A 10,842-nucleotide genomic window follows, 5' to 3' on the forward strand; every position below is an offset into this window, starting at 1 on the left:
GCTTTCGGGGGACAGAGGTGAAAGCTGCTTCCTGCTTCTGCTAGACTGGGGTCTGGGGTTGGCTGCCAGGACCATGAAACATTGGTCCTCAAGGATCTTCACTGGCTCCCAGAACGTTTCCCAGCACAATTCAAAGTGTTGGCCTCAAAGGCCCACTATACCCAAAGGAGCGTCTCCATGAACTGAGGTCCAGTTCCGAGGGTCTTCTGCTGATTCCCTCCCTGTGATAAGTGAAGTTACAGGGAACCAGGCAGAAGACCTTCTCCACAGTGGCCCCCACCCTGGGGAATGCCCTCCCATCAGGTGACAAGGAGATAAGAAAATGCATAGCTTTTAGAAGACATCTGATGTCTTCTTATGCTTTTATATGTGCTGGAAGGCACCCAGCCACATGGGTGTCATAAATAATAAAAATATCTGTTCCTAGATGCTTTCCAAAAAAGGAATGGGCCATTAGGACATGATTTGGGAATACTTTCCCTCCTCTTTGGAGCCCCTTGGGAGTATCCAGAGGAAAGTCTCTCTCACCTGCTGCTCTGCCTGCTTCCTCTCCTCTGCCTGACTCAGGAGGAAACCTTCGGCCAGGGCCACCGCCTGGGAACTGGTCTCTGCTCCGCATTCCCTCACCCAGCTCTCCATCTCCAGAGGAAGGACCCTCAGGAACTGCTCCAAGATCACCAGGTCCAACATCTGAGCTTTCGTGTGCCTTTCTGGCTTCAGCCACTGATGGTCAAGGTGGCAGAGTTGGCTGCAAACCTCTCGGGGTCCTTTGGCCTCCTGGTAGCAGAACTGCCTGAGCTGCTGGCTCTGCACCTCTGAGCAAGGGGTGTCCTCCTCACCTGGGTTCTTCTGCACGGAGTTTTCCCAGAATTCCCCACTGCTCCCAGTTTCCATGGCATGGCCTCTTCCTGCTTCAGGGCCAGCTGAGTCTTGCTCATCCATCTGGGCTCTCCGGAAGTCTCCAAGAGATCGGAAGGAGCCCCTTGGTCCTCTGCCAAGTTCTGTGGCTACTAATGCGAGGTGCAGAAAATCGTATGAATCAAACACACTATTCTACTCTAAGATGAAGAGGAGAAGAATGTTTCCTGAGGAAGCGTGGACGAGTCTTGCTAGGAACCAGGGCTGGATTGCACCACAGCTCAGACTCCAGGCTGTATGGGGGGAAAAGGGGGAGGGAGAAGTCATAACTGTGAGTGACAAGTGAGTGTAATCTGGAGCCAAGGCAACAGTGGGGGTCCCTCCCAACCCCACTTCATAGTCCAGAGCTTCCCCCCAACCCTGCCATTTCTGCTTGGGTGGCTTGGTGAGCAGCAGGGCCCATGTCTAGCTCCAGCCACCGTCCCTTAGGGACTTCCTGCTCTGGATCCGAGGGGACGGTGGCAAGGCCCTCTGGGTGGAACTGCCCTGGAAGACGCCTCGGAAACTGGACTTTCCATCAAATAAAGAATTAGAGAGGGAAAATGGCCGACATACAGAGATTTATGAATAGAGAGAGAAGGGAAGCTTCATGGTATTTCCCTCTTAATATACTTCTCCCTCATAATAATGTCCCTCTTAATATATCTGGGTGTATCTGAAGAAGTGGGCATGCACACGAAAGCTCATACCTAGAACTGACTTAGTTGGTCTTTAAGGTGCTACTGGAAGGAATTTGTTTTGTTTTGACTATGGCAGACCAACACGGCTACCTATCTGTAACCCTCCTAATATCCTTCTCCCTCATAATTATGTCCCTCCTAATATACTTCTCCCTCATAATAATGTCCCTCCTAATATACTTCTCCCTCATAATAATGTCCCTCCTAATATACTTCTCCCTCATAATAATGTCCCTCCTAATATACTTCTCCCTCATAATAATGTCCCTCCTAATATACTTCTCCCTCATAATAATGTCCCTCTTAATATACTTCTCCCTCACAATTATGTCCCTCCCAATATACTTCTCCCTCATGTCCCTCCTAATATACTTCTCCCTCATAATAATGTCCCTCCTAATATACTTCTCCCTCATAATAATGTCCCTCCTAATATACTTCTCCCTCATAATAATGTCCCTCCTAATATACTTCTCCCTCATAATAATGTCCCTCCTAATATACTTCTCCCTCATAATAATGTCCCTCCTAATATACTTCTCCCTCATAATAATGTCCCTCCTAATATACTTCTCCCTCATAATAATGTCCCTCCTAATATACTTCTCCCTCATAATAATGTCCCTCCTAATATCCTTCTCCCTCACAATTATGTCCCTCCCAATATACTTCTCCCTCACAATTATGTCCCTCCTAATGTCCTTCTCCCTCCTAATAATGTCCCTCTTAATATACTTCTCCCTCACAATTATGTCCCTCCTAATATACTTCTCCCTCACAATTATGTCCCTCCTAATATACTTCTCCCTCACAATAATGTCCCTCCTAATATACTTCTCCCTCACAATTATGTCCCTCCTAATATACTTCTCCCTCACAATTATGTCCCTCCTAATATACTTGTCCCTCACAATTATGTCCCTCCTAAGGTCCTTCTCCCTCCCTCCTGTCTCCCAGTCCCGCCCCACCTCCCTGGCCAGGGGCCTGAGCTCCCTCTGGCTCCCTCCCGGACCCCCACCTCCCTTCCCTCCCCTTCCCGCCTCCCGAGGCAGGGAGTTCCCCAGGCTTCCCCCGAGAGGAGACCCACCAGAGCCCGGCAGGCGAGGGCCAGGCCGGAAGGGACGTCAGAGGGGAGGAGGGGGAGGAGCGGCCCCCTTCCTTTCCTGTCCTCTCTAGGAAGCCAGCTCGGCGTCCCTTAACCCTTCTGTCTTCCGCGGAGCCGTCAGGAGCGTCGCGCAGGCGCAGAGCTGCTCCCTCTGAGAGGAAGGGGCCCCACTGGGGCCGGCAATGGGGGGGGCGTGTGCGTGGGAAGGGGGAACCTCTCTCTGCCTGGGGCGTCTAGGCGGGGGGGGGCAGGGGCCAGATGGGGGACCCGGGGGTGTCTGTCTTGGGGGCTCCTGGGCGGGTCTGGGGGTCTGCGGGGCAGAGAGCCCTGTCCCAACAAGAGGGGGGCCGGGGGGGGCTGGAGGGGGGAGACATTGCCAGACATGGCTGGGGGTGCCATTCTGTGTTGTCCCATCTGCTGCTTTGGGTCTGTCTTTCAGCCATCAATCTCCTATGTTCTTCTCTGTTGGTGAAGCCGCCTTGGAAGCAGCACAGGAGCAGCCAAGGGGGTTTTCCCAGGAAGCCTTTTATTCCCCCTCCTGTGACATTGTTAGAAGTTTGTGGGTGCCCAAGCCCCGTAAAATACATTGGAATTGGATTTAGACTTGGCTTGCCAACCCCGGGTGCCAGACCCGTGTGGACGCTCCTCACAGCTCCTTCAACCCAGCAAGGAAGACGCCTGGATCCAGAATTGGCCCCCACAGTCACTGAGGGCCCCATGGTTGAAACCGGGTTTAGGGAAGACAGTCTTACTCGGCTACGAGGGACGCCAGAGAAGAAGGGTTGCCATGTGTCCTCTTTTCCCAGGACACGTCCTCTTTTTCAGGGGCAAAATTTCTGTCCAGGTGGATTTCTTGGTCAAAATGTCTCTGGCCAGACGTTCTGGAGGAGACATAACTGGGGGTGGAAGACTTGCGTTCCTCTTCTCTTCTCCTGCCCCCCCCCCCCCAGCAAAACATCTCACAGCTTCTCTAGCCTACCTATAGTAGGAGTCTTGAAAGTGAGAGTCATCATCGCCTCCTCCTCGTTTTTGCTCCTCACAATCTGCCCACCCTCCCAGAGAAGGGCAACCAAGGAGATGAAGACTCCGTCCTCTTCCTTCTGTGACGGCAGGTTGCTCTTGCTCCTTGTCCGCCTTCCAAAATGAAGAACAGAATCCTAAAGTTGGAAGGGACCCCAAGGTCCATCTAGGCCAGGGCAGGCAACCTAAGGTCCGGGGGCCGGGTGTGGCCCAATCGCCTTCTCAATCCGGCCCCCAGGAATCAGCGTGTTTTTACATGAGTAGAATGTGTCCTGTTACTTAAAATGCATCTCTGGGTTCTTTGTGGGGCATAGGAATTTGTTCATTCCCCACCCCCCCAAAAAATATAGTCCGGCCCCCCACAAGCTCTGAGGGACGGTGGACCGGCCCCCGGCTGGAAAAGCTTGCTGACCCCGGATTTAGGGCTGTTTCTAAATGTCCCAACGCTGCCTGGCACTGGTCCCTCCAAATGCTCTTGTCTGGCTGGTCTTTCTTCACCCAGTCATGTCAAGGAGCAGCATGGGGGCTAAAAGGAGGAAGAAATGGAGGACAATATCCCTGTCCCCCCAGAAAAGCTCTTCTTTCTCTTTTTGTGGAGGGTCTAGGCCCCTCTTGAAGGACCTTTGCCTTGCTCCAAGCAGGTTGTATATTTCCACCCCTTGGGACGGGACCAAAATATTTGACTTGCCTCGTTTTGAAGCTTTCACCATTAGGCCTGCACACCACCACCTTTTACAGTGGTACCTCGGGTTAAGTACTTAATTCGCTCTGGAGGTCTGTTCATAACCTGAAACTGTTCTGGGGCCTCCTGAAACTGTTCATGTGCCGCCGGAACATGATTTCTGTTCTCATCCTGAAGCAAAGTTCTGAACCCGAGGTACTATTTCTGGGTTAGCGGAGTCTGTAACCTGAAGCGTCTGTAACCCGAGGTACCACTGTACATACTTTACATTTGCTGAGGCAAAATCTCCACCCCCAACATTGCTTGCGGCAGTTCTGCCCTCGCCTTAATCTCCTCCATTTTGAAAGGAAACCTCTCTTTTTCATGGGCCATCTTGGCCTCCCTGTCTCTTTCTTCTTGGGCTCCTCTCTCTCTCTCTCTCTCTCAGCCTGTATCTCTGCTAGATGAAGGGCAGCTGCCATTCTGGCCTCTTCTCTCTCTTTCTCTGCTTCAACCTTAGACAATTCCAATCTTAGCCTCATCATCTCTAATTCAATATATTAGGATTCTCCTCAGACGCAGCAGCTGGGTCATCCTGAGCCTCTTTGGCTTGGCGCTTGCTGGTCATTTTCTGACAGGAATTTTTTCTCTCTTTAATCAAAGAACTTCACTCCTTTCTTAAACTGGTTGTTCTGTGTCTCTGGGTTTGTTTCTGTGTGGGATTTTACTTCGTATCACGGCTCTTTCCCCCCCGGCACCCTTGGGCCCGCCCTTCAGGCTTGTCGTTTCCTCCCTGGGTTCCTTTTTCTGGAAGGGACTGAGTATTACTGCTCCCCCTGAGTCTCCTTGGATTTCCTCTCCCAAGGTAGAGACTTCCGTTACTGTTTTCAGCCTAAATGAGCAGGAACCTCTTGAAAACATTGCTCTGAACGGATGAGCTGTTTGAGCTCATCTAACTTTCCTCCCGTCTGTCCAGAGCTTGGTCAATTCGGCTGCCCAGTTGGGCCTAAGTCTCTCCTGGTTTCCTTTTAATTTCACCAAAGGCTTTTTGGCTTTGTTCTGCAGTCAGTCCAAAGCGCACTTTCACTCTCTCCTTAAATGTGAGGGAATCAGAGGTTTCATCCTCTCTGAGATCTGAGTATATTTCACTCAAAATTCCACGTATCTGTGGGCCTAAGGGCAGCATTCAGTTTTCCTCATGAATGTTTGAGTCTGCCAGTCCGCTCAAAACTAAATGGGATCTGTGTGGGTTTTAACTTCATATCCCACCTCTGCCCCCAAGTAATATGCGAAGACGCAAGGGCTCTCCCCCCCCCCCCCCCGGCACCCTTGGGCCCGTTCTCTCTCTTAAATATAGTGCGCCCACCTCACAGAACACGATTTCCACAAATGCCCTCCAACTACCTCAGATTATCTTGTGGGGGACTTGCGTGAGGTCATCGTCATTTAGTCATCTAGTCGTGTCCGCCTCTTTGTGACCCCCTGGACCAGAGCATGCCAGGCCCTCCTGTCTTCCACTGCCTCCCGCAGTTTGGTCAAACTCATGCTGGTAGCTTCAAGAACACTGTCCCACCATCTCATCCTCTGTCGTCCCCTTCTCCTTGCACCCTCCATCTTTCCCAACATCAGGGTCTTTTCCAGGGAGTCTTCTCTTCTCATGAGGTGGCCAAAGTCTTGGAGCCTCAGCTTCACAATCTGTCCTTCGCGTGAGGTAAAACTTACTAATTGGGAGTCTCAGGCAGGATTTCTTCAAATAAACATTAACAATTTTATTTAACAAGGAGGTTTTTGACACGAGTGGATAAAACTTAGGATACCTCAGTTTACAATGTTATTTCCCTTCAAGGTTTTCTCAGTTCTTTCACACTTAAGACTTTGGCTCTTAACAAGGTGGCACTTTCTGCCAGTTACCCTACTCCCGAGGGACTCCAAGCCAAAGACCCAAGGGATCTCTGGTTTGGGAGTCTTCTCTTTCTAGAAGGATCTCTCCCCTCCTGACTGGGATGAGAGCTCAGCAGCCGGTCTCTTTCCAGCTCCTCCTTCTCCTGGCTCAGCCTCCCAGTTCCTTCCTGGCCTGATTTACTCTCCCAGGACACCACACACTGTCCTTCCCACTAAGCTCAGAGACTCCTTTCTCTAGCTGGGGATCTTTTCCTCAGAGTGGATGTTTCCACCCAGAACCAGCTCCTCTCACTCCCCATCTTCCCCACCTCCCTCCAAAGCTCCTAGCCATGGGGTCAAATGGGCCCAGGTCTCCCTCCTCCAGCTCCAGGGCTCTTAGTCTGTCCGATAACCACATGGGGCATCTTTGGGTGTAGGATATTCTCCTAGGGGCCCCAACCTGCCACTTCTCCATGTTCTTTTCTGATAGATCAAGACGCACGGCAAGGGCGTTGTCCGGGTGCTGCCCTGAGCTTCTTGCAGCCTGATGCCAACAAACAGGCGTGTGTGTTCTGCTTGTTTATGGGAAGCAAGACAGGCCCTGTGACTGAAGCTCTTTCCACACTCTTGGCACTGAAATCATTGCCTCCCACTGGGAACTCTTTCATGGATCATGAGTTTGGCCTTCTCAATGAACCTCTTTCCACATTTCAAGCACTGATAGGGTTTCTCCCCTGATGAAGACAGAAGCCGCTTCAACTTCCTGAATCACTTTGAAGCCTACATTTAAGAAGGCCTGGGCAGTTTAGAGGAGCCTGAAAAAAATATGGGGGGGGTCTTATCTGCCCTGGAGGATCTTCCCCCCTGCTCAGCACCTTGCACCTCTGGTGGCCCTGCCCCAATGAGGGGATGAGGGGCTGCTGATGGATGGAGTCTGAGGGGGAAGGAGAGCGGTCAGCGCTTCTCCTCCTCCTGTGCATCTGGCCAGAGCCATGGCTGCTTTCCTGAGGCCCTTCCTCTGCTTCTGCCCCCGTGAAGGGGCCCTGATGGAAGGCTGTGGGGGCTGCAGACAGGCCAGCCCTTCAAGAGCAAAAGGGGGCCATCTTGGAGGGGGGTAGGCATAATATTAAGCCTTACTGAGAGAGTCTGAAATCCCCCGATTCTCCTCCATGACTTCCTTATGGAGGGCTCTCTGGTCAGGATCCAGCAATGCCCAGTCCACATCTGTGAAATGGAAGGCTACATCTTCAAAGCACACTGGACCCTAAAAGAAAAAGGTGAACTGTTACACTTTGTTGTTTTCTGCCTCTTAATTGATGTTCTGTATTAACTGGATTTTTTCCCTGCACATTTTATGGATGCATATTTTGATGTGTTAATGGAATTACCGGTATTCATTGTGTGTTTTAATGAAGGGCATTAAGAAACTGGTGTTCCTCAAATCATTCTTCTAATCCTGTGCACAAACATTCCCGTTTGCCACATGGAAGGATCCCTTCTTCTGTCCCTCTGTGCTGTTCTTGCCGGGTGGGGAGTGTTGGGATCCCAGAATGCTGTGTGAGATACTAAGTCTGCAGGCTTGAGTCTGCTAGCTGATGCAACTGGCTGATGCAATCGGCCTGCAATACTTTCTATGCAAGTGCAGGGTCAGAATGCTGTCAGTTGATTGGCTGTCCTTGGTTTAAAAGGGAAACCTGTCCAGAAGTAAGGGGGTGGTGCAGAGGAGTGTGGTCAGAGAGAGAGAGTCTGACTGTATGACTGTATGAACTGCTCCTGTATTATAGCCTGTAGATATTTGTATATAGAGAGCTCACAATAAATATACTGCACTGAAGAACCTGGAACTTTAGCATTTCTGCTAAAGCGCGGCAAAGATTTCGCGACAGGGAGGACCCTCCTGAAGCTCTATAGACATCTCCAAGGTGCGCAGGGGAATGAGAGGGGGAAAGCCCCATTGTGGGACTGATGGGGTGAATCCTGGCCACTCTTTGGTATGGGGTGTGAACTGCTTAGAAGCCTATTTGAGCCTTCAACCCTCCTTCCTTGGCGGTTCCTCCCACCATTCCTCTGTGTCCCCCAGTCCATGGCATCCTCTCTCCCCACATGGCCCCTTCCTCCTACCTGCTCTGGGTCCACAGGGGCAGCTTCCCCTCCACCACCATGAAAAGATGAAGGAGCAGGTCTTGCTGGCATCGTTCCTGTGAGAGAAGAAGGTGAGTGGGAAGCCAAGAGCGCATGCTTCACTCCAAAGGAAAAGTACAGGTGCGCCTTCAACCAAGTAGGAGTTGCCACCTAAATGTGGACGTTTCTACCCATTTGACATACTAGTTGTGCAAAAACACATCTCCCTTTCTCTGGGCTCTGGGTCCCCTGTGAATTCTCCAATAAGATGAAAAGAAATCACAGATTAGTTTCTAAATCCAGAAAATGTGACGAAACAGAGAAAAAACTGCTTCCTCCTTACCCAGAGGCCTCTCTCTGGAGTCCAAGGGAGTCTTCTCTGCCTCAGAGGAATCCGGACCCATTTCTGCTAACGGATCCTTCCCCTGAAAGAGCAACAAGGATTCAAAAGAGAGAGGGGAGAAGGATTAGAAAAGGAGCAGCTGACGCAAACACTTTCGGGCTGTCCAATATCATTACTCGGATGCTTTCCAAAAAAGGAATGGGCCATTAGGACATGATTTGGGAATACTTTCCCTCCTCTTTGGAGCCCCTGGGGAGTATCCAGAGGAAAGTCTCTCTCACCTGCTGCTCTGCCTGCTTCCTCTCCTCTGCCTGACTCAGGAGGAAACCTTCGGCCAGGGCCACCGCCTGGGAACTGGTCTCCCCTCCGCATTCCCTCACCCAGATCTCCATCTCCGGGGGAAGGACAGCCAGGAACTGCTCCAAGATCACCAGGTCCAGCATCTCAGCTTTCGTGTGCCCTTCTGGCTTCAGCCACTGATGGTCAAGGTGGTAGAGTTGGCTGCAAACCTCTCGGGGTCCTTTGGCCTCCTGGTAGCAGAACTGCCTGAGCTGCTGGCTCTGCACCTCTGAGCAAAGGGTGTCCTCCTCACCTGGGTTCTTCTGCTCGGAGTTTTCCCAGAATCCCCCACTGCTCCCCATTTCCAGGGCGTGGCCTCTTCCTGCTTCAGGGCCAGCTGAGTCTTGCTCATCCATCTCTGTTCCCAGGAGATCGGAAGGAGTCCCTAGGTCTTCTGCCAAGTTCTGCCTGTCCTAATGAGAGGTGCCAGAGAATCCTGTAAAGCAAATGCATTCTTCTACTACAATATTGATACACAGTCAGGAGAAGAGAAATGTTCCCTGGGCCAGCATGGATGAGTCTGAATCACAGGCCAGACTCGGAGTTCAAGCACTATATTCCCATTTTCTGAAGGCAGACCTCTGTCTTTGTTCTGAGGGCAACTCTCTCCCCCTTCAGAAGCATGGCTGCCTCCAACTGGGGGGCCTGGAGCCATCGCTAGCCCTCTGCTCCTCCCTGAATGGGCCTCATCCTCTTCTCAAGCCATCTCTTCATCCTGTGGCAGGGAGTTCCATGGGTCTAACTGTTAAGTTGTGGGTGAACATAGCAGACGACACAGTAATTCGTCAAACAGCTCTTGTTTATTCACAGGCCAGAACAGAACTGAGCTGAAGGGTTCAGCTAGCCTGCTTATATAGAGCTCCACTACAACGCAACGGTAACCACTTTCTGTAACTATCCAATCACTGAACATCACTTTCAATCCCTTATTTGCATATGTGGACCTGAGTGAAAACTATCTACAGTATCCCCCTGCTGGCCCAGGGTGAGAACTTCAGTACATAACACAAACTGCGCACTGCGAGATGGAAGGACTTTGTTTAGCACAGAGGCCAAGTTTTTATTTCTGCCTCCAGATGTTTCCATCTGGCTGCCACCTGGGCTAAGGAACGTGGCTGATTCCTCAGTCCCATCAGGGTTCCTTTGCAGGCCCTTTTCTTCCTGACTCAGTGACCCCTCCCCAAAGTGTGACGTACTGGTTTCTTGTTCCTTTGTTGTTCAGTTGCTCTCCGCTTTCACAGAGAGAGGGTGTTTTTTTCTGTCTGCGTAGTAAGAACTGAAGCATAGCGATGTAGCTATGATAAATCTCATCACTTCTGCGTGCTGCTTTGGTTCTCTGCTGAATGGGGGATGTGCCTGGAGCCTTATCAGAGGCTCAGGTCATCAATCACGTCGGAGGCGATTCCGGAGGACTCGGCCGGAGGGGGATGAGCTTTATCAGCTTGGCCGAGCACAGGTTCTGACATTTTTGGCTTTGGGCCTAGAAGAACGGCAGAAGAACGGAATGCAGGTTATCTTCTCTGCGTGTCAAGAAGATTGATGAGAGGTGTGTGCTCAAGCCCCAGGAAGCCTGCCAGTCCCTAATTAATGGCAATAAGGGTGGACTTTGAACTTTTAGCCAAAAGCTCTGATCGGCTGCAGCAGAAGCTCAGAAAGCAAAAATTATCATTAATAATTATCATTAATAATTTTTCATGCAGTGTGCTTTTGGAATACAGATGGCCAGTGCAAGAGTGACAGAGGCTCTTCGATTTGCGATGGGAATTCCAAAGCT

The 10,842-nt window shown here is 51.0% G+C and overlaps 2 protein-coding genes and 1 long non-coding RNA gene across 7 annotated transcripts in view; 1 reads left to right on the forward strand and 2 right to left on the reverse strand.

Moving 5' to 3' along the window:
• The window catches only part of LOC309345585 (uncharacterized protein), a 92,285-nt gene extending 89,551 nt beyond the window's left edge, over positions 1–2,734 (reverse strand). For 3 of the 4 annotated variants that reach the window (XR_014158314.1, XR_014158315.1, XM_081868747.1), the window contains exon 1: positions 529–1,563. Coding sequence is in view for 2 of the 4 variants with exons in the window: in XM_081868747.1 (XP_081724873.1) it covers positions 529–942 (414 nt within the window). In the remaining 2 variants the exon portion in view is untranslated. Of the gene's footprint in view, positions 1–528; positions 1,564–2,685 lie in introns of those variants that run through there. The other variant, XM_081868746.1, reaches the window with a different exon arrangement.
• Positions 2,735–5,682: 2,948 nt separating this feature from the next.
• The window catches only part of LOC309346247, a 35,007-nt gene continuing 29,847 nt past the window's right edge, over positions 5,683–10,842 (forward strand). Inside the window, exons 1-2 of the long non-coding RNA XR_014158523.1 lie at positions 5,683–5,819; positions 6,096–6,990. This is a non-coding gene — a long non-coding RNA (uncharacterized lncRNA). The remainder of the gene's footprint in view (positions 5,820–6,095; positions 6,991–10,842) is intronic.
• Positions 7,055–9,424, reverse strand: LOC309346106 (zinc finger and SCAN domain-containing protein 31-like; the record flags this gene model as incomplete). 2 transcript variants are annotated; one of them, XM_081869802.1, is made up of 3 exons in its annotated part: positions 7,055–7,529; positions 8,730–8,811; positions 9,011–9,424. In XM_081869802.1, 3 exons carry the CDS (start codon positions 9,422–9,424, stop codon positions 7,513–7,515), a joined length of 513 nt encoding a protein of 170 aa, XP_081725928.1. In that variant the 3' UTR covers positions 7,055–7,512. The 2 variants fall into 2 exon arrangements, with proteins under 2 accessions (XP_081725928.1, XP_081725927.1); XM_081869801.1 differs by lacking the exon at positions 7,055–7,529 and adding an exon at positions 8,521–8,644.

Source organism: Podarcis erhardii, assembly GCF_964252035.2.
Source record: "Podarcis erhardii genome assembly, chromosome: 7".
Taxonomy (NCBI): domain Eukaryota; kingdom Metazoa; phylum Chordata; class Lepidosauria; order Squamata; family Lacertidae; genus Podarcis; species Podarcis erhardii.